Source organism: Dama dama, chromosome 9 (assembly GCF_033118175.1).
Source record: "Dama dama isolate Ldn47 chromosome 9, ASM3311817v1, whole genome shotgun sequence".
In the NCBI taxonomy this organism is placed as follows: Eukaryota; Metazoa; Chordata; class Mammalia; order Artiodactyla; family Cervidae; genus Dama; species Dama dama.
Window position 1 is genome coordinate 81442144 of NC_083689.1, and position 23106 is coordinate 81465249.

At 43.1% G+C, this 23106-nt stretch overlaps 1 protein-coding gene across 5 annotated transcripts in view; it reads left to right on the forward strand.

Annotated features, from left to right (window-relative positions):
- Positions 1-23106, forward strand: part of TENM2 (teneurin transmembrane protein 2) — a 1030924-nt gene that overhangs the window by 717929 nt on the left and 289889 nt on the right. For all 5 annotated transcript variants that reach the window (XM_061149488.1, XM_061149489.1, XM_061149490.1 and 2 more), the window contains one exon: positions 19416-19654. In XM_061149488.1, the coding sequence (XP_061005471.1) occupies positions 19416-19654 (239 nt within the window). The remainder of the gene's footprint in view (positions 1-19415; positions 19655-23106) is intronic.

Here is a 23106-nt window from a genome sequence, read left to right on the forward strand (position 1 = left end):
TCCGTTGAGTCGGCGATGCCATCCAACCATCTCATCCTCTGTCATCCCCTTCTCCTTCTGCCTTCAATCTTTCCCAGCATCAGGGTCTTTTCTAATGAGTCAGTTCTTCGCATCAGGTGGCCAAAGTATTAGAGTTTCAGCCTCAGCATCAGTCCTTTCAATGAATATTCAGGACTGATTTCCTTTAGGATTGACTGGTTTGATCTCCTTGCTGTCCAACGGACTCTCAAGAACCTTCTCCAACATCACAGTTCAAAAGCATCAATTCTTCGGGGCTCAGCTTTCTTTATGGTCCAACTCTCACATCTACACATGACATATTCATCAGACTACAACTTAATGTGTTGAAGTGTTCATCAGACTTCAACTTAATTCAGCCAACATTTATGGAGGTCCTGTTAGGGGCTGAGCACCAAGCAAGGTTCTGAGGATAAAGGAGGAAGAGGGTGTGGCCCTTGTCCCCTGAGAATTACAGTCTGGTAGGAGAAAGCTTTCCATAGTGTAGTGTTTATCATGTTTGCCCTCACACACAAAAGGTTCCTGATTAAAAACTGGGCAGAAATGGATTGTTCTTTGGCTTTCCTGGTGGCTCAGATGGTAAAGAATGTGGCTCAGATAAAAAGAATCTGCCTGCAATGCAGTAGACTGGGGTTTGATCCCTGGGTCAGAAAGATCCCCAGGAGGAGGGCATAGCAACCCACTCCGGTATTCTTGCCTGGAGAATCCTGTGGACAGTGGAGCCTGGCAGTCTACAGTCTGTGGGGTCTCAAAGAGTAGGACAGGACTGAGCGACTAACACTTTCACTTTCAAAGGAGAAAACTAGGGCCTCCCTGGCGGCTCAGCAGTAAAGAATCTGCCTGCAGATGCAGGAGACTCAGGTTCGATTTAGTGACAAAACAGTAAACAACAGAAGAAAGTGAAGTAAGTAATTTACATGAATATAAACAGTTGTAAGAGGGAAGAAAGTTCAGGGCACTGTCTGGGGACATGGGATGATGGGTCAAGGAGTCTGGGCTGTAGGAATGGTGTCTGAGTCCCATTCTGATGGAAATAAGAGAGTTACCCCAGCAAAAGGGCCTTCTAAGCTGAGACAAGGAATAAAACTAGGCCAGGAATGGAAGAATGCACGAGTATTCAGGATCCACTGCCCTGGGACTCAGTGCAGGAGAGGCCCCAGGACCCATGGCAGGGGCACCTTCCAGGCCCAGTCAAGCCCGCTGTGGTTTATTCTGAGTGGGATATGGACCCTGCAGAGGGATTTATCCAAAGGTGTGTTATGACCCCATTTGTGGTGAGAAAGGGGAAAGACTTTGATGAACACATCAGAAATGCAAGAACTAAAAGTTAACAGCACATTGGTAGTCCCGTGGTTAAGAATCTGCCTTGCAATGCAGGGGACTCGGGTTCAATCCCTGGTCAGGGAAGTAAGATCTCACGTGCTACGAAGCCACTAAAGCCACACAGCAACTACTGAAGCTGCAAAAGATCCCACATGACGCAGCTAAGACCCAGTGCAGCCAAATAAATGAAATAAATAAACAGGCTCTCAGCTGTTAACCAAAGGATCTCATAAGGAAGAAAGGAATGGGGACTAAGAGGCAAGAAACACTTACTTCAAGGAGGCCGTCTACCGGGGTCATTGGTTATTAGCCTGAGCAGGGATTGAGGGTCTACTCAACGTCAGGTATGTGCTGAGACCCCACGTTTAATCCAGACCATATCCCGATGAGATGTTTTCAGTCATTTTCACCATTTTCCATCTCAAGAAGCTGAGATTGAAAAACAGCGGGTCGTTTGCCCCAAACTGCACCTGGTTCCAGGAGGGGCAGCCAGGCAATGAAACCCACATGCTGCCCACAGTAACCTCTGCCTGCCCAGCGCCCAAGGATGAGCAGGTGTCATCCCAGCCCTCACCCCGCCCCGACCTTCCTCCTCCTTCCAGGCCCCTGACCTCTCCATCCGCCCCGGGTCCTCTCCCAGAAAGGCAGACGCTGCTTTGTTTTGTCCTGTAACCACTTCACCTCTTACCAAGCCAAACCTCAGAGCCAGACGGGACCGCGGTTCAAGTCCAAGCCTCTGCAGCGTCTGCAAGGCACCCTCCCCTCCCCAGACTCTCCTTGAGGTTTTGTTTTAATTCTGCCACTCACAAAGAAAATGCCTGAAGGCGGGCCCCTGCCTTTTCGTCTCGCATGCCACCTTCCCATCGGGCAGCTTTCAGTTTCCCGTGCCTCAGCCTGTCCGTCTGCATCTTCATCAAGGCTTCCAAGATGGCAATGACAAGCTTTTCGGGTACTTAAGGCAAACACGCATGACAGTTTGCCTTGACACTTGCATTTTTAAAAAGCCTTGCCTGGGGCCCTGGGAAACCCAGCATTTAAGAAACCAGGAGCCTTTCAAGGAAGCCAGACTTTCAGAGTCTGCTTCCCCGGGACCTGTTTTGTGACAGGGATGTGGCAGGATCTGCCCAAGAGGATAAAAAGTTGCTATGGCGGTATTTACGTGTTGATGCTAAAAGATGGTTGCCTTTTTAAATGGCTTTTTTTTTTCTTTTTTGATGACTGACGTGTATGTATCTGTTCATGCATTGTCAGTGGGTATGTGGCTGGCCTACAAACACACTTAAATGGCACACTTCCGCAAAGCATTAATTTCTGAGTGTCCAACAGATATATGTAGGCAGGCAGACATGTCACAGGGGTTGCTACAAAGCTTAATTAATATCCCTGAAGGGCTCATGTATCATTTCCTGAGGAGTGCTAAGAAGTACCTATGGATATTATACACATAAAAAAAATGTGGGTATATACACTGATAGATCTTCTTTAGGGCTTATGCCCTAAAGGGTCTGATGTAAATTCAAATGAGAAAATAAATTGTGTTCAAGATAACTACTCTTATTTGAGGGCTGAAAAAAGGGAACAGAGCCCCAAACATAAATGCCAGAAATCTCCACATACAGTAGATATATGGAAAAAACAAATGTATAAGACCCAAGAATGGGTAGCAGTTTTCTTTCTCCTCTGGCTGTCGGTACAGCTGAATTTCCAACAACAACTAAGTCATCAACGCAATCTCAGCTGTACGGACTGCAAAAACTTAGTGTTTCTTTTCTAGGCCTTGAAGGAATCCTGTAACATACTTAATCTGTCCCTTTTAATTTTTATGACATAAAGATAGTCCAGCCTTCTTCTTTCTTTCTCTTTCCTTCCTCCTTTTATCCCTCCCTCTCTCCCTCCACCCCAAGACTAGGTCTTAAGAATCTACAAAAATCTAGGAAATAGCCATTTTTGTTTGTTTATTTCTCATTTCTTTCTGGGTGTTAGTGTACTCATTCAGAAATAGAAATGAATTAAAACTTTATTTCTCAAAGATGTACCCAGTGGGATACCAGTTTTAAGACTGGGAAGGTGGGTGGGTTAAAATTTATGTGATCAGATCAGTGAGTAAAATGATAAATATTTTGCAGAAGGTACCTAAATCTTTAAGATGTGAAAGGCTTGTGAAAATATGTAGTGATCTACTTAATTTTATTTACTCCGATATTTCCCAAATATCATGGAATTCTTTCTTTAGCTGAAGTTAGTAATACACATATCCAGTTGGTGGTCACAAGAACACAGTTTGAGTCTTAATATTTCAGTCCGTATCTGATGTCATGACTGAAGCAGGAAGCCTAGCATGTCTTCACATCCTTGCTAGAGAAGGACTTTGTAATTTGCTCTCTAAAATAAAAGATAATATCTCTTTCAGCCAAAACTTTTGAAATTCACTCGTTTATTAGTTTCCACAGTAGTTGGACCTTGTAAATACTATTAATAATATGGTGCTCAGAATATGTGCTAGCAATGAAACCTTTTTAAAAATAAACTATCAGGGGATAAGATAGCTTTCCTAGCATATAAACTTTACCAGGCTTTCACTATAACCTCTTTCCTGAAATAAGCTGTTGACTTGCACATGTGAAAGCATTTTTTAAGATATGAAGTTGTATTATGCTTTTTGCACATATAGCTCCCTGGCCCTTTGACGATGCTTCTTATTTTTGTAATTTAGTCCAAGGTTTCAAAAACAAGGTCACAACATGGATTAGATGCAAGAAGCCTGACACAAGGTTTAGAGCCAACCAGAATGTAACCTTGCAGAGAAGTTCAGTGTAGACCATCATTCTCTGCATTTAGAAGCTAGCTAAAGGTTTCTCAAAAAGTTAAACATAATGACCACTGTGCTTAATCACTCAGTTGTGTCTGACTCTTTGCAACCCCATGGACTATAGCCCACCGGGCTCCTCTGTCCATGGGAATTCCCCAGGCAAGAATACTGGAGTGAATTGCCATGCACTCCTCCAGGGGTTTTTCCCTACCCAGGGATCGAACCCAGGTCTCCCACACTGCAGGTGGATTCATGGTTATAGGTCATGGGTCATAGTAACCATATGACCCAATAAATTTGTATGCAAATATCCAGATCAGCCCTGTGCCCAGTGGCCGGGAGATGGAGACAACCCAAATGTCCATCAATGGATGACTGAGTGAACAACATGTGTCACATATAGTCAGCCCTCCACAGCCATAGGTTCTGCATCTGTGGAGTCAATGAACCAGGGATCAGAAATATTGGGAAGGAAAATTCCAGAAAGCAAAATTTGAATTTACCATGCACTGGCAACTATTTATATAGCATTTATATTGCATTTACAGTGATTTACATAGTATTTACTTTGTACTAGGTAATATAAGTCTTTTCACTTTCATGCGCTGGAGAAGGAAATGGCAACCCACTCCAGCGTTCTTGCCTGGAGAATCCCAGGGACGGGGGAGCCTGGTGGGCTGCCGTCTATGGGGTCACACAGAGTTGGACACGACTGAAGTGACTTAGCAGCAGCAGCAGGTAATATAAGTAATCTAGAGACAATTTAAAGGAGGATGTGTGTACTTATATGCAAATACTCTGCCATTTCATTTAAGGGACTTAAACATCCATGGATTTTGGTATCCAAGCGGGGTCCTGAAACCAGTCCCCGGTGGATACCCAGGGATGACCATAATATATTAGTACAGTGGAATGGTTTTCAGCCACAGAAAAGGAATGATGTACTGATAAATGCTGTGACAGAGATGACTTTGAGAACAGTATGCCAGGTGAGAAAAGCCAGCACAAAAGGCCACATATTGCATGATTTTATGTAGTCTGTGAAATATCTGGAATAGGGAAATCCATAGAGATGGAAATCAGATCAGTGGTTACCCAGAGCTGAGGGTGGGAGAAGGGAGAATGAGAGTTTAATGGGGACCATTTTCTTTGGGGGTGATGAAAATTTTTAGAACAAAATAGAGGTGGTGGTTTATGCCTTTGTGAATGTACCAAGTGCCACAGAATTGTACAGCTTAAAATGATTAATTTTATGTGAATTTCACCTCAATAGAAAAAAATTTAATTAATGAAAAGCAGCTAGAGGATCGATGTGTCTCCCTCAGTCTGAAAGATCTACTCAAGGGAGAGACACAGTAGTCTGGAGAACATGATTCTTGCACCAGTCTTTTCCAAGAAGGATGCTAGGAAATAAATGTCTTCTTCCAAAACATACTTTGAAATGGTGAACTTTGAAGGCACTGCACAAAATACCAGCACATGTGATTTGATTAATACTAGTAAATGGATCCACGTGTGTAATATGTTAATATCTGGAAGATGGTCCACATGATCCCCAGGCTGCATCTTGGTAAATGCAACTCTTCAGGTTTTCCTGAGATCACTGAAGCACCAAAGATAAGGAAAGAAAAAAAGTGTATGAGGCAAGACCCCTTCATTACAGAGGTGGGGGAAAGAAGAGAAAGATAAATGGATTCTTCTCTGGGTGGTGGAAGGTAAACATTGGATTTTTCAGAGATGAAATCCGTTCTCATCATATTCTTTTCAAAGTGATTTGGAAGAGAAAATGCACCATGAAATCTCCATGTTTGCAGAGATACAAAACCTGTAAAGATAAACTGCTCTGTATATAGGTGGGCAGAGAAGTGACAGATAAGTAGCAAGTACATTTACCAAAAATTCTTCCAGACTTAAAGGAGTGTTATCTCTCCTGAGCTCTTGGTGACAAACCAGTAACTGGCCCTGAGATTACTGTAAAGTAATGCCTGAATATATACATCCTTTGGGTTTGCTGTGGAAAGGGAGGAAGGGAAGGCTGCAAAATGTACAGAATCACTAAGTAGGATCCTAGAAATTAGCTTTAAAAATGTATTACCCCACTATTTTTCAAAACCATCGTGTTTGCTCATTGGAAATAATTGATGCAATTGTGGCTAGCATACCTCAAGGATGACAGAAAAGTTGAGGAGGATTCCAACTTGAAAGATGAAGAAAATAAGAAGGCTCTCACAAGACCTGCTAGATGCCTCTTCAGAATAAAAACGAGAAAATTTCCTCTGCTTGGGACGCTCTTTTCACGATTTGATTACCCACTTTTTTCCTCAGATCACCTCTTTTTCATTGTTTCCTCAGAGAAGAGTGGCCATACTCATGGAGTCCCACATTTTCTATCTTAGTTGTTTTCACAGTTTGTAATTATATCATGTAGTTATTGGTTTACAAAGGTCTGTATAGTCAAAGCTGTGGTTTTTCCAGTAGTCATGTACAGATGTGAGAATTGGGCCATAAGGAAGGCTGAATGCTGCAGAATTGATGCTTTTGAACCGTGGTATTGGAGAAGACTCTGGAGAGTCCCTTGGACTACAAGGAGATCAAACCAGTCAATCCTAAAGGAAATCGACCCTGAATATTCATTGGAAGAAATGATGCTATAGCTCCAATCCTTTGGTCACCTGATGCGAAGAGCTGACTCATTGGAAAAGACCTTGATGCTGGGAAAGTTCGAGGACAGGAGGAGAAGGGGATGGCAGAGGATGAGGTAGTTGAATGGCAGCATCAACTCAGTGGACATGAGTTTGAGCAAATTCTGGAAGATGGTGACGGACAGGGAAGCCTGGTAGGCTGCAGCCCATGGGTTCATGACTTAGCAACTGAAAAACAACAGCAGACTGATTTAGTTTCATTTGAGTTTGATTTGGCCTGCCTCTCCAATTAGAAATTCCACATGAGGGTTAGACTTAATTTACCATTGTATCCCTCTAAATACAGAGATTTATCAGACTGAGTGACTGAACTGAACTGAACTGATCCTGTAAATCAGGACAACCAACATTTAATGAAGAATCAGGACATGTTTAGTACATGTATGTACTGTATTTCCCAAATACACAGTACATCCATGTATTAAATACATCCTAAAGGCCAGCTTCTGTGCTCACAAATGATCTCTTTCAGCCGTTCCAACAGTTCTGTAATGTAGATGTTATCATTTACCCATCGTTTACAGGAGACATCCAAGGCTCAGAGAAATTAATTGGTTTTCCCAATATCACACAGTTCCCAATGGATTTGAGATTTGAATGCAGTCATGCCTCATTCCAAAGCCTGTACATTTTCCATTCAACTATACTTTGTATGTTCCTTCAGCAGACACTTGTGAACACCTGCTATGAACAGAGAAAAGTACTAGGAAGCAAAAGACATAGAGCCTGCCTTGGAGAAGCTTGTCATTTGACAGAAGAGACAAGGCAAACACACAGGACAGAAGTAGTAGCATGAAGCAGAATATGATAAAGGGACGTATCCTAAGGCTCCTTCCAGCTTGAAAATTCTTTGACTCTCTGAATGGTGCAGGCAGTAAACACAATGGGAGAAGTCCCTGTGCTCCTTGATTGTATCTGATGGCATACATTCCCTCTTTTTCCACCTCTGGCTGCCGGTGAACACAGGCGCAAGTCTATTTCAAATGGCTGTCTCTACACCCCCGTATTATCGTGTAAGGTGGTTTCAAGGTCAAGTTTAAGCCAAAGTCAGAAGTCTTTGTTTTTTTCCCTCTACTATATCATGACTCTTACCAATTAACTTGAAAAAAGTCAAGTTAACAACTCGGGGGTGGGGGAGCGGGGCGTGAAAAAAGACTCGTCGTCATCTCATGCCAAAGATTCTGAAATGATTTGCTCACAAACACCAGGTTTCTTTAGTGACCTCCTAAGATGCTGCCTGTCACACTAAACACTGTATCATTTCATGGGGGGAAAAGAAAAACGAAGTTTTTCTATGAAAAAATGCTATGTTATATCACAGTGTGATGCTATTTAAATATCAAGCTTCTATTTAGAAAACGGAAGGCAATAAATTGAGTTGCTAATTATTCCAGCTGTGAGTATTTTTGGTATGACTGCAAATTTTGAAGAGGGCAAAATAGAGGATTTTCCTGTTGTTCGTGGCATATGCAAATGTAATGACGGTCCCCTCTGATCTGAAAGGTTCAGAGATCAGAAACCTTGAAAGCCTGTTTCTCATTGAATCAAAATTGGTTTGAGTTTAAGCTTAGGGAATCATGATATGAAATGGGCTTTTCATTATACTAATTGGGTTATTGGCTGCTTCTTCAAACTTGGGAAGTAGCAATTTTTTAAAACATTTTTCAAGTTTTATTTTTAAAGCAACCCAAGCATAAATTCCCAACTGTAAGAAGAGATGCGTATCAGTAACATCCTCCATCCTTTCCCTTCCTAATAAAACTATTTTTGAGGGGTAGGGTTGCCGACAATCCTCTAGTCGCTGTGCTAATTAGGACAATGCATTAGTTCTAGAGATATTTAAAATGAGCTGGGCACTGTGTGGGTCAAGCAGATCTAGTAAAAAGTAAGATATACTTGATTCCTGCCTTCAAGCGATTAATAGCTACATTTATTGATCACTCCTTGGAAGGAAAGTCATGACCAACCTAGATATCATATTAAAAAGCAGAGACATTACTTTGTCAAAAAAAGGTCCATCCAGTCAAGGCCATGGTTTTTCCAGTAGTCAAGTATGGATGTGAGAGTTGGACTATAAAGAAAGCTGAGCATTGAAGAATTGATGCTTTTGAACTATGGTGTTGGAGAAGACTCTTGAGAGTCCCTTAGACTGTCCAACCAGTCCATCCTGAAGGAAATCAGTCCTGGGTGTTCATTGGAAGGACTGATGTTGAAGCTGAAACTCCAATACTTTGGCCACCTCATGTGAAGACCTGACTCATTTGAAAAGACCCTCATGCTGGGAAAGATTGAGGGCCGAAGGAGAAGGGGACGACAGAGGATGAGATGGTTGGATGGCATCACCGACTCAATGGACATGGGTTTGGGTAGACTCCGTCAGTTGGTGATGGACAGGGAGGCCTGACGTGCTGAGGTTCATGGTGTCACAAAGAGTCGGACATGACTGAGCGACTGAACTGAACTGATTGATCACTCACTGAACATCAGTCTCAGTGTTAAGGCTTTCATATGAGCGTTGTTGTGTTGTGCTGAGTTGGCCAGTCCTGTCTGACTCTGCAATCCCTTGAACTGGCCTGCCAGGCTCCTATGTCCATGGGGATTTTCCCAGCAAGAGGACTGGAGTAGGTTGCCATTTCCTCCTCCAGGGGATCTACCCTCCCCAGGGATCGAACCCATGGCTTCTGTATTGGCAGGAGGGTTCTTTACCACTAGCCACCTGGGAAGCCTTTTCACATAAATAAACTTACCCAATCCCTCTAACAAATAGGTATTTATACCAGCCATCTCTCACTTTACAGGTGAGACCGCAGGAACTTACAGAGGGTAACTTGCCTAGTGCCGGGATCCAAACCCTGGTTGTCCAAGTTCAGAATCTATAGATTCAGTACCACTTCCTTGGCATGATCCTGTTGGTTTCAAAAAGAATTAATAATAATAATAAAAGAATATTTATCTGTAGGAAAAAAGTCTGACTCTAAACATCAAGTGTTTACCAGCCTCTCCCTGATGACTCAGCGGTAAAGAATCCACCTGCAATGCAGGAGACACAGGGGATGTGATTTCCATCCCTGGGTTGAGAAGATCCCCTGGAGGAGGGCCCGGCAACCCACTCCAGTATTCTTGTCTGGAAAATCCCATGGACAGAGGGGTTGGGCTGGCTACAATCAAGGGTCACAAGGACTTGGACATGACTGAGCACACATACACTTTCAGTGTAAGGGAGACTTGCTTTCTGCTTCTCTAACTTACATACATGGTTTTTCTTTTATAATGTGTGCCTCTTATCTTTGCAAACAGGAAAATAAATGCAGGACTCTTAAAAGATGGTTTTGCTATTTATAAAGTGACTGATTGGGGATTCTGTGGCGATTCAATGGTTAAGACATGGGCTTTCACCACTGTGCCCAGGTTTGATCTCTGGTTGGGGAACGAAGATCCTGTAAGGCACGTGGTGCCGCCCCAAAAAAGTGGGGGAGCTGAATAGTACAGTATCCAACATCTTTTTTCTCTGTCTCATCCTGGAAGCTTCCCTTTTTCTGTTTTCTCTTTCTCTGCATGCCCTACGTCTGTCTCTCTCCTTCTCCCCACTCTCCTTTTTCTCCTCCTCCTTTTTCTTCTTTATCTCTACCCTTTTCTCTCTCCTCTTTACCTCTTTGCTCCCCCCCCTCCTCCTCCTCCCCTCTCTCCTCTCTCTCTCTTTCTCATCTACCCTTTGAGCTATCCCTCTCCACCACCATTCCTTCTCAGGCTGGAGAGCAGAGTAGCAATGGCAGAAAGTGTGCTGGTTATTTAACCTCTCTCCAGCTAAATGTTTTATGATATCTCCCGAAAACCTAATTACAGTAACTTTACATGCTACAGTACCCTTTATGGGCTGCCTCTTTATTAAACTTACTCCTTTTGAGACAATAAACCTGGTGCTTCAAAGGGCACGGCCAGCGCCAGTGAGATGGGAGGGGATCTCGAGTTTTCCAGGGCACACCTGGTCTCCCTTACTGATCACCACGCCCCCACGCCTGCTGGACTTCTGCCTCTCTCCTTTCTCTGGCGTTTTATCACATTTCAGCAACTGCCTGTATGATATTCAAAATCTTTTAGGGATTAATGGACTGTGTATCAATATTCCCATCCGCTACTCTGAATACCTGCGAGTTTATTTTCTGGAGAGGTCAATTTTCTCAGTAGAACAACAGTCAACACCTGGTTGCCCTGATAATCAGAGCTGCTTTTTTTTTTTTTTGCACACCATGCTACCTGGAGAGCTTTCAAGACATTCACTCAGTTTCAAGGAGAATGGTGGCTATGGCTGACTTCATGTGCAAAGACCACAGCTGCACCGTTAGTCATGAATCATCCTGGTCAGTTCCATGGTGCTCTGTGATGGTGCTGGATGCAGACTGAGAGCGAGCAAGCAAGAAGACACACACAAAATCTTGACCTCTACACAATTGTTTCTCTAGTACATTTCTTTTTCGCAACCCTACTGGGATTTCCCCCTGGGAGTAAAGTTAAACCAACAAAAAAGATGGAGACCGCTTCTAAGGATCCCACTGGTTGCAAGCTGGGGGAAGGAAAAAAGATACTTGGCATTAAGGGCTTTTCAATATTTGTTTGTTTCTTTTCTTTGGTAGGTTTTGAGGTTAATGAGTGAGTTTATTCGCCATTGACTCAGAAAAAAAAAAAAAAAGAAGAGAAATCTTTTGTTGGGGCCTCAAGTAGTTTAGCCAGCCGCTGCTTTTCAAAGCTTCCACTCTAAATCAGTCAAGCTCCTTCTATATCACAAGAATAAAATAAAAATGCACCATGTTTTGAATTGATGGGATCCTTCTTGCATGGATGCGAAGCATGAGCGTCTTGTTTGTTCAACTGCCTTTTAAAATCTTCCATGGTTGTTTCATCAGAGAAAATGTATGTCCTTAATTTTCTAAGCAATTTGAAGTGAAAGCCTGGCTTGCCAAGATTCTGCCTCAAAGGCATGCCTTTGCAGTCCTGTAAATCCCATGGGGGCATGCTGTTGGTTTTGCTCTCCCCATCTCTCCCCCATGCATGCTTGTGTGCTGTGCCGCTTCAGTTGTGCCCGACTCTTAGTGACCCCATGGACTGTAGCCCACGAGGCTCCTCTGTCCATGGAATTCTTCAGGCAAGAATACTGGAGTGGGTTGCCATGCTCTCCTCCAGGGGATCTTCCCCACTCAGAAATCGAACCCACACCACCTGTGACTCCTGCATTATAGACAGATTCTTTACCACTGAGCCACCAGGGAAGCCCTCTCTCTCACACAGTTTTTATTAAATGATTTTGTTTTCACAAGAGGGGAAGTGGTGACTTGTACTAAAAAGGTTGAGAGTTTAGAGTGAAGTGATGATCACTTTATTCTGAGAATTCATGGAGATGGAGGCTGCAGAACGGAGAGAAGAGAGAGGGACCACTGTTTCTTATTCTCACTACTCAATCTGACAGCCAGCCTTTGAGCCCCTAACCTGTGCCAGGCATGATGCTGGGTGCTGGGGCTGAACTTTGATAACCCACACGGCTACTGAGGAAAGAAGTGTGCACAACAAAAGAAGTATTAGTTTTTGTACAACATCAAGGACTGATTTTCTCTCTCCCCTCGAGTGTTAGCAAACTCCAAGGACAGCACTTTGGGGGCCCCTCATTTGCCTTCCTTCCTGAGGCACAAGTGGCCAATTCTGAGAGCAGTTGAGTTGTGCTTGAAAAATGTCAAGTGCATTTGGAAACTACACATTTTTGCTGACGCCCGGAGTCCCGAGCTGCGCTATTTCCATGGCCAACCACTGGGAAGACCTTCGGTTGGGGCATCACAAATGACTCCTCAGAGCACGCTGAGCAGGCTCCCGAGGGAGATAAGCTGTCTTAAGAGCCAGTTTAGGAAAAATCCAAAGTGCCCTAACCCTTCTTGGCCCTCCCATTGACCATCTGGCCAGACCATCACCTTGTGGGTCTTTTTGCTTCCTTTTATTTACCTTTATTCTTGCTTCATTTGACTGTGATCTTTGAGTGAATCAGAGTCTGCATTTTCTTCAACCTGTTATTTTGAAAACTTTCAAGCATTCAGAAAAGTTGGAAGAATGATACAGGTGAGAAAAACCACCTGTATTACAGCAGTAGTTAATTGTAGTTTCAACAATTGCTATCATTTTGTCACATGTCACTTTTAGATCCACAGAGAGAGAGAGAGATCTTTGTACTGAGTCATTGGAAAATAAGTTGTAGACTTCATGACATTTCACATCTAAAGACATCAAACATTCAAAACTTGCATTTTAAGGCATATATTTAGTAACCATTTAGTGTGTTCTGGGTGAGGCAGATGTAGTTGAAAGTTGCATCAAGGGTTAGGGTAGAATTTCTTAAGCTTTAAGATACATTAGAAGCACCTAGGAAGCCTCTTCACCAATGCATTCCCAGACCCAGGCCTAGGTCTGAATGCAGCCCAGGAATTTGCACTTTTCTGACAGAGCCTTCAAGTAATTCTAAAGCAGGTATTTATGGGATATAATCAAAAGATTGCTTCTTTTGATTAATAAAAAAAAAAAAAAAGATTTTTTTTTATTTGCTGAATTTAATCTTCTAAAGATACAAAACACCAGGGTGTAATTGTATTGTGTGAGGAGTCTACCTATCTCTGAAAACCCTGGTTTAATAATTTTAAAGACCAGCAACTAGAAAGAAAGGATGTGGTAATTAAATGAGTTTCATCTAGCAGTGATCACTACAGACACTGCAATACCCTTGAGATGCCTGAGAGTTGTATCCTGAAAAAGTTAATACAGTGCCAAAAAGTATAGAGGTTGTTTCTCATCCATAGCAGGATCTGGTCTTGTCTGTATAAATACAAACTCTTGCCTGTATGAACTGTGCATACATATAAATCTGTTTGGAAAATAAGAGTTGACATGGCAGAAGAAATGTTCATTTCAAAATTCACAATGTTCACAGTATTGTCCCTTTAGCGTTCATGATTTTGGCCTTGAGAAGGTTGCAGGACTTTCACCCAACAGAGATTTGTTGGCTTCCCTCTCTGTGCCAGGCTCTGCTCTAGATGTTAGGATACAGTGATGAACACATCAGACAAAATACCTGATTGTTTTGAACTTCATAGAAATTCAGTTCTCATGATGGAGATGACAATAAATAATGCACACATGCATGTACCCTGGAGGAAAAAAAAAAAAAGCAGTTTTAATAGGAGGGAGAGGCAGAGAAAGGAGTGAGGGGAAACAGAATGTTGACCAACATGAAGAAACAAACTGTGCAGGTATTTCCAGGCAGTGAAAGTGAAAGTGTTATTTGCTTCAATCATTACCCACTCTTTGCGAGACTGTGAACTGTAGCCCACCAGGTTCATTTGTCCTTGGAATTCTCCAGGCACGAATACTGGAATGGGGAGCCATTCCCTTCTCCAGGGGATCCTCCTGACCCAGGAGTCAAACCTGGGTCTCCCACCTTGCAGGCAGATTCTTCATCATCTGAGCCATTTCCAGGCAGAGGGAATAGCAAGTTCAAAGGTCCTGAGGCAGGAATATGTTGGACATGATATGATGAGTGTAACTAACTCATGGAGGGGAAGGGGACAAAGTGGTGGAAGATACAGTCAGAGGACAGGTCATCTGGGGAGTTGAAGATTTCCAATTTTTCTCGAAGTATTATTGGAAGCCTTGTCTTTTTATTTAATTACTTTTGTTTTTTAATTTTTACAATGTTTTCCTTTTTCTTTCTTTCCTTCCCTCTCTCTTTCTTTCTTTCTGGGAAAAGTGGACAGTGATGATGTAACATAATCTGACTTCCTTCTTAGAAGGAAGTGTGAAAAAATAGCCTGGATTGTCAAGGGGACAGTTGGAGGATCTCATGAAGCAATCCCATATATAAGAAATAATCATATCCTTCTAGTATTTCTTATAAATGAATGCATTAAAGACAACTAAAATCAATTCAAACATCTTAATCTTCATCTCGTGATTTCTCTCATATTGCTAAAAAATTCTTGTTTTCAATTTATGGATTCTGTCCACAAATATGACTGGTGTTGAGGCACTGATGTTTAGATTCTAGAAATGCCAAGAGTAATGTTTAACAGTGTCAAGTGGAAAAGATTTTACGATTGGATTTGTGACAGTCACATTAAACATATTTACATAATATAACAATATATAATATGCATTTTAGATACACACACATATATACATATAAACAAGTGTATAAATAGCTTCTTGAGTACACAAAGGGATAGGGTGGTGGAGGTGGGGGGAATGTTGGAATAGGTTTCCCAGGCAGGTGGTTGGAAGGTGAGTCAGAGTTGCCTGGGATGGGGAGAAGGGAAAGAACAGGAAGACATTCCGGAGAGCATTACACATCATCCACAAAGGCACAGTGTCATAAACAGGTTGGTTAAGGAGCACTGCATCTTTTTGGTGTGGGTGAAGTGTAGAGTTCATGGGCGCTGAAAGCCCAAGGTTGGAGATGAAGATAAAAAGGTTGGGTAGTGGTTGTAAGAGTCTGGTCCCATATTGATAATCTGGGTTTCCTCTTCTAGGGAATCCACCAGGCTTTTTAAGTGGGGTATGATGAAATTTGTGATTTGGAAAGAAAAGTGGGAGAGGGATAAAGGAGAAGTTTGGTGGGAGACCTTTTCAGAAATAAAATGGATGGGATCTTTAAGCCTTTGTGTAGGAGAAGATGAGAGAAGGAAGGAGGTGGGGATGACAATGATGTCCTAGACAACTGGGGATAACAGAAGTCAGGAGGAGTGTGACTGGGGAGGGGAAGGAAAAGAGCCAGTGTTTGGTTGTAACCTGCTCAGGAGAGTTAAGGAGTGTGGCGGATGAGACAGCCAATGCACAATTGAAATGTGGGTCTCAGGGAAGAACTTGCGCTAGAAATGGAGATCTGGGGACTCCAGGCCCATCAATGATGGCTGAAGTCATGGGAGTGGGTGAGGTCCCTGGTGGAGTGAAAACTGGTTGTCCGTATGTTTGTAAATACTCATTAACGATGGCTTACAATGTCTGTATATTCCTCTAAGTTTGATTCCCTATTTTTTTTTTTACCAGAACTGAAGAATTGTTCAAGAAGTAAACTTGAAATCGTTTTCCCTGGGGTCTTCCCACCATGCTGGCTTTCTGGTGTGCATATGTTCTAGCTTAATTATAGGCCAGTGGACTATTATTTAGTGATTTGGAGAACTCTTCAGGTGTTTGCTCAACATTTGTCAAGCTTTAAATTAAAACTCATGTTTCAGGCTCCTTATGTTCCCTGAGGAATTAGGAATAAGTGCTATTTGTCGGGCACTGAGCACTTCCCATGGGACACACCCTCGGTTAAGTGCTCATCCTAGGTGACTGTGTGTAATTCCCACAACAACCTGTGTTGTTATTACCCCCATTTTACTGATGAGGAGCTAGAGGCTGTCAAGAACAGCGTAAGGTAACCATGAGCCTCTGTGTCCAGGAATGGCATAACCAGGCCTCCAATCCAGATGAATTTTGCTCCAAAAGGCTACCTTTAAACACAATGCCCACTGCCTCCTCTTCCAAAAGGCTCTTTTGATCTGCAGCTTTCAAACAGAGCTCTTGGACAAGGAATGCAAACCTCATTTATAGAATCAAACTTCTTGGCTGTATTCAGATCATCAAATGTTCTTACAGTACAAATAAAGTTTAAGTATCAGTTGTTTATTTTGATGTTAGCCATGCTAAATAATTCACTAATCAGATAGTCATTTTCTGACACGATTGTCAGTCATCTCAGCCTCCTTTGGTCTTTGTCAAGGATTAAAATACTTGCAGAGCTTTATCTGGAAGAGACCATGATATAAATAATTGTAAAGACCATGATCTTGTCTCAGAATCCCACTAGAAAAGCCAGCTAACCACCACATGCAGGGAACATGTGGTGTTGTAGGTTCAGTTAGAGCTTTCAGAGTCCGCAGACTGGAGTTTAAGCCCCAGTGATCCTGCATGCTAACTCTGGGCTTCAGTTTTCTCATTCGTAAAACTAATGTAATAATAGTATTCACTTTATAGGGTTGTTGTGAGATTTGGTTACAAGTAAAACATTTAGCATTATAACTGACACCTAGTATGTAGTCCATAAATACAGCTGCACCTACTGAAAACTTGAAGAGGCAGAAATACCTGTATAACATATTTAAATCAGAATTGAAACTGAGTAAATTCACAAAACAATGAGGAAACTCCATCCATTCAAGTCACCCTTACCTGCTGAACTTGAATTGGGTCCTGGGAACAAAAAGATGAACAAGGTACAAAATAAGCCACAGTCCCCAGCCTCCAGCTGCTCAGACTCTAGGCTACTAAACCCATGCGCTGATATCCACTAGATGTTTTCCAGAAGATGAGTCGTCGTTTTGAACAAGATACGGCCTGGCACCTTTGAAGTCTCATAAATGGCACACAAAAGAGGGAGAAAATCTATTGTGGGAGAATTGATGGTCCCTGAAGTATCCTTAGAATGACAGGCTTCTGACCCCTGAGGAAGGGCTCTGTTAGGGGTCAACAGTACGTTACCCTGTTGTCATGCCATAATTCTAGACAAGGGCACCTTATTCACTTAGCAGGCAAAAACATTTCCAAAGAGAGAACCATGATCCAGCAAAAAAGCTTATGGTTACCAATGGGGAAAGAGGGGTTGGGGTGTGGAGCAGGGGTAAGTAAGGAGTTTGGGATTAACAGGTACACACTACTGTACATAAGATAGATAAATAACAGGGACCTACTGTATTGCATAGGGAACTATATTCAATATCTTATAATAACATAAAATGGAAACGAATCTGAAAAAGAATATATATTTATGTATATGTGTGTGTGTGTAGTCACTTTGTTGTATACTTGAAACTAATGCAGCATTGTATATCAACTATATCAGTTTTTTAAAATGAAAAAAATAAAGAACCAGGATCACATGATCTAAAGAGGCAGTCTCAGAAGAGAAAGCAAAATGAAGGGAGGAAAGCAGTCCAGAAGGAAGACTCACGAGAGACAGTTTAGGGTGAAAGTTAAGAGCACAGATGTAAGTATAAGACAGAGCTCACAGTTGAAATCCTGAACAGTTGCTTAACTTTCTAAGTCTGATTTCTCAAATCTTAAATGGAAATATTATGATACTTAGTTTGTAAATAGTTGTGACAATATATTTCAAGTCCTTTTATTTTTTTAATTGACATATAGTTGATTAACAATGTTGTGTTAGTTGCTGCTATACAACAAAGGGAATCAGTTATATATATATATACATTATTGTTCATATCCTCCATTCTGGTTTATCACAGGATATTGAATATGGTTCCCTGTGCTGTAGAGTAGGACCTTGTTGTTTATCCATCCTATATATAATAGTCTGCACCTGCTAAGCCCTAATTCCAACTCCATCCTTCCCCCACCCCCTGGCAACCTCAAGATTTTAAGATTTTATTTCCAATTTTATATTTGTGATATGGGAAAAGGTCTTGGTTTCCACTCATCATGAATATCTTCTCAGCATTTATTTATTAAGTTTCCAACTTTATTTCCTCAAATTTTATGGTCCTTTTTCTAGTGTTAGCACTTCATTTTGAAGGCAATTAGTTACTCTTTCTCAAACCAAGGTTTTCATTTTTTTTAATTATTAGTAACTATAATTGTAGTTATTTGATTCATTTCTTTCTGCCCTCTCAGAGTTTCCTGATCTGAAGCTGATATCCTGTCTTGAGCTTTGGGTTGCTGGAAGGAAATCTGTAGAACATGTGAATAACTTTATCCTTGATGTTAGTCTGTGTAGTAAAAATTCTGTTTTCCACTTGGTTTTAAAATTTTGATTTTCAGAACATTTCTGTTCATGTCAATGTGTGGCAGAAACCATCACAATATTGTAAACTAATTATCCTGTAATTAAAAAAAAGTTTTTTTTTAATTCTTTGTATCTCAGAACTACATGTTTTAGCCTTTGAATGGAAAAAAAGAAAAGAAACTATTTTGTCACCCTTGAATCAGTGTTGACTGATCAGTAGTAGGTCTTTTACCATTCTGGACATGAGCACATAGGTACAGAAAGCCTTTCCTTTATCAGAGGATATGGTTTGTGATACTCATTGCTGTTTTAATTGTGATTGCCTTTATATAGTACTCATGAAAAGATTGTAGAATTTTTTTTTTAAAGTCATGACTATCAAATGTCATGTTCACCCCTCCGCCCATGACAAGGTAGGGTAGAAAATTAGGACTGTGTGTTGTGCTCACTCAGTCATGTCCAAGTCTTTGTGAGATGGAGTGCAACCCGCCAGGCTCCTGTGTCCATGGAGATTCTCCAGGCAAGAATACTGGAGTGGGTTGCCATGCCCTCCTCCAGAGGATCTTCCCAACCCCAGGGATGGAACCCAGGTCTCCTGCACTATGGGTAGATTCTTGACCACGGTGCCACTTGGAAAGCCCCACTAGGCCTATATTTGTGCTGTCAAGCAGAGTTGTGGGGGAGGGAAAGCTGCTGGCCGACTGGTCCTCAACAGCCAGGATGTGGGTCCTGACTCTTTCCTCTTCCCTGGCAGGCACTTCCTCTTTAAGACGTCCTCGGGAAGCACGCCCCTGTTTAGCAGCTCCTCCCCGGGATACCCTTTGACCTCAGGAACGGTTTACACCCCGCCACCCCGCCTGCTGCCCCGCAATACGTTCTCCAGGAAGGCTTTCAAGCTGAAGAAGCCCTCCAAGTACTGCAGCTGGAAATGCGCTGCCCTCTCCGCCATCGCTGCCGCCCTCCTCCTGGCCATCCTGCTGGCGTATTTCATAGGTGAGTCCGGGCAGCTGTGACCAGGTGGGGCACAGTCGCCCACTTGTGAACAGAGGGGACCTCTGTGGTCTGTTCCGTTGGCTTCTTGGCTGCTGCAGGATGTAAAGATGAGTGATGGATGGGAGTGCTTTTTCCCCTCCTGAAATCCATTTCACTTTGATGAGTTTCTCCTTCCTGATGCTAAATGACATTTATCAGAAGTGAAACTAAGCATCCTCACTGTATACTTTCTTGGAGATAAGCTGAAAATTGTCATTGCTGTCAACTCCTCCCTCATTGCTCAAGTAGCCTTCTGGTCTCCTCCATCTTGGATTTTTAACCCAGGTCTGGGCTCGGCAATTCATGCAACGTTGGTTAAACTTCAGCCAGTCAAAAACTGGATAGAAGAGTAGCCATCAGCAGGCCTAGAACATTGTGATTGCAAGGAAAGTCAGAGTGGCTAGCTGATTTTTAGACCTGGGGAACAGAAACGGGATTGAGGGACCGAAGCATCCAGCCAGGTCTTCATAGGGAATCAAGTCCCCCAGACCCAGTGGACCTTGCCCACCTCTTCTCCTTCACCTCTGTTCCTTCATCTCTCATCTCACGCGCTGCTGAACCTGAATCAGATGCACCTCCCACAGCAGCTGTGATTGTGGGTTGAGCTCAGGCTATGAGCTAGGATAGCAGATTGATGAAGTTGCTGGAGTATGTTTCTTCACCCACTGGGGATGCTGCTGTGCATCCACGGGGTATGGCCTCCTAACTGTGGGAAGCAGCAGATGCCTGGGATTCAGGGACAGGGTGCCCCCTGCCTTAGAGCATCCTGAGCTGGGCACACAGCCTGCTCGTAGCTCCTGGCCCCAACTAAGAGCCCCCAGCACTGCTGCTTTGTCAGCTGAGCCTGCCAGCGGCAGATCTCCTGGCCCAGGCAGAGGCCACAGTGACATTTGTTTAAGTTTATTTGAAACACTGGATGGTTCTGGCGTGGCTTCAGGGCTGCTCTGTCAGGCCTCCCCACTTTGGCTGTGCCGTGTTGCAAAGCAAACCTATAAAACACCAGCAAAAAAAGAGGCCGGCTCTAAATGAGTTCTCAGCACGTTTGCTCAACTCCTTCCCATTTCCAGGAGGGAAAATAAAAAACAACCCTGATCATTCTCGTTTTGCCCTTTCTCCCAATATAAACCCTCCTCGCTCTCTCACACTTTCTTCATCCTCAGGCAGCCAGCAAGGTGCCTGCCAGAGGATAAACTGGTCTGGAGCTTCCCAGATCATGGTGCTCGAGCTTGCCTGGAGGCAAAGGAGACACCTGTGCTTCCCCAGAGATCTGGGGCCTTGCACAGAGCAAGGCACAGCAGACCAAAACCTGATGGAAGGGTTTCACTCTCTTTCACTTAATGTTGTCGCTGTGCTCATCTTAATATGGAAAACTAAGTTTGTGCAGCCCTTGTTATTTGCATCTCTCAGGAGTGAGTGCCCTCTAGAAGTAAGCACATTGACACTCTGGGGAAAGGCACCCTGTTTATTTGGGGCTTTGCAAAATCCTTTGTACTTTAAACCCCAGCTCTGCATGTGGGCTGAGGTCAGATACCCGGGCACCCCTAATTTAAAGTCATGTCTGCTTCTCACTTACCTCTTGATGAAGGATGGAGTCAGGGATAGCCTGGAGGAGGTCGCTTGGGTGGAATCTTCTCTGTCCTTAAAGGTAGCATTGTGGGCTTCTCCAGGTAACTGTTCAGGGGTGGGGCTTGGTGGAAGCAAATTCAAAATGCCTTCAGGATCCTTGCTTGATTTGTCTATGTGTCAGAAATTTCAGAAAGGGTCCATGAGCTCACTTCTTGGGCTTCAGTGTTCTGCTGGGCTGGTGGGCACCATGGGGAGCTCAGATATAGACTGTCTGCTTCTGCCAATAAGGTCCCTGGTGCAGCTCCTTCTCTTCTCGCAGAGAAATAGATGGATACTGCCTGATTTATTGAGCTTGATAGTTAAACTATAATGCTTTCTGTAGGGTGATCATATAAATGGGAAACGGTGTAGCGAGAGTTTAATGTTTTAATCAGGTGTGTAACTTGTAAGTGATGAATTAGGAAACATATTTATCCTCGGTCTGGAGGCTACTGGAAGCTGGACCCAAGCATCTTAGGATGGTTTATTAGTTTATAATCCATCATTTCCTATTATGTATGCTTTAGGTAAGATTATGCTTCGACCCTGGAGTATTGAAGAATAGTTTATGACTCAGAATGAGTGATGGAAGAGGCTGATCCACCCAGCAGTCTTGGTAGTGCCAAGGCTACTCTCGGTCACTCTCCAAAGGTGAGGGCAGGTCCGCAAGCGTGGTGAGGCATCTGGATCTGGAGGACGCCTGATTTAGGAACTCAGGGAGCCAGAGGGATTTCTGACCTTGACCCCAGTGACCCCTTTCCCTGTGGCTTTGACTAAGTTGTTTTCCTTCTGGGTCTTGGTTTCCTAAGTAAAACCTGGGAGTGATGGTTATTGACATTCAGAAACTCTAAAGTATGATGAGGATTAATTAATGTGTATAAATCACTTTGAAGACGAAAAGCAGTATACTATTAATTACAGAACTGCAGGGGCATAAAGAGTACAGTGAAAACGCAGAGCAGAGTGCTGTCAGGAGCAACACATGATTGTGCCTACCTAGAAAACAAGCCATCAGGCAGGACAGAAGGACAACATAGAAAGCAAAGCCCTTCTGTTAAGGAGGGCGATGATTTTAAGGCCTGAGCCCGCTCTGGCTCGTGCATGACTCTGTTCCACTGGAACATGACACGTCCTGAAATTGACACATCCGCCCCAGGACAGTTATGGACAGGCACTGGATTCAGGCCTGCCAGGAACTCTGACAAATAGGCCAAATTATCTTCCTTGTGTGTTGAAACTTGCATGAAGTCTTTCCAGAAATGAGCAATTTGGAAACGTTCAGCCCCATGACAGTTCTTCCATAGCCTCAGCCTGTGGGCAAGTGTAGATCAGAGTAACACCAGCCCTCGGGCAAAATGGAAGACGTGAGCCTTTACCAACTGTGGTGAGGTCCCCCGGTTCCTGCTCACGCAGCTGGGGTCTTTTCTGTGATGCTCTTCCATCAGATTCTTCCAGTGCCAGAGTCTCCCAGGGTACAAAACATCCTCAAATAAATTATTCTGAAAAGCTACATGAACCACTCGGGGACCATCTTATGCATCACACAGCCCTTCGCCCAAATGGTTCCTCGGGAAGACTGGTTTTCGGAGAATTTGGCTGGGAAATGCACGAGAGCTTCCTGCTCAGGAAGTCGTCTGTTATCCTTGGGCTGCTCAAGTACTTTCATTGCCGGCAACAACAGAAATCCCTCTGGATCCCTGAGTTCCTAAAGCTTATAACCAGCATACTGTTTCTCACCTGTTTTATGCCAAGTCTACTAAGTTTCTCTCCTTATAGGGTGCATACAATAACTGGTTAATGCCTTCTGT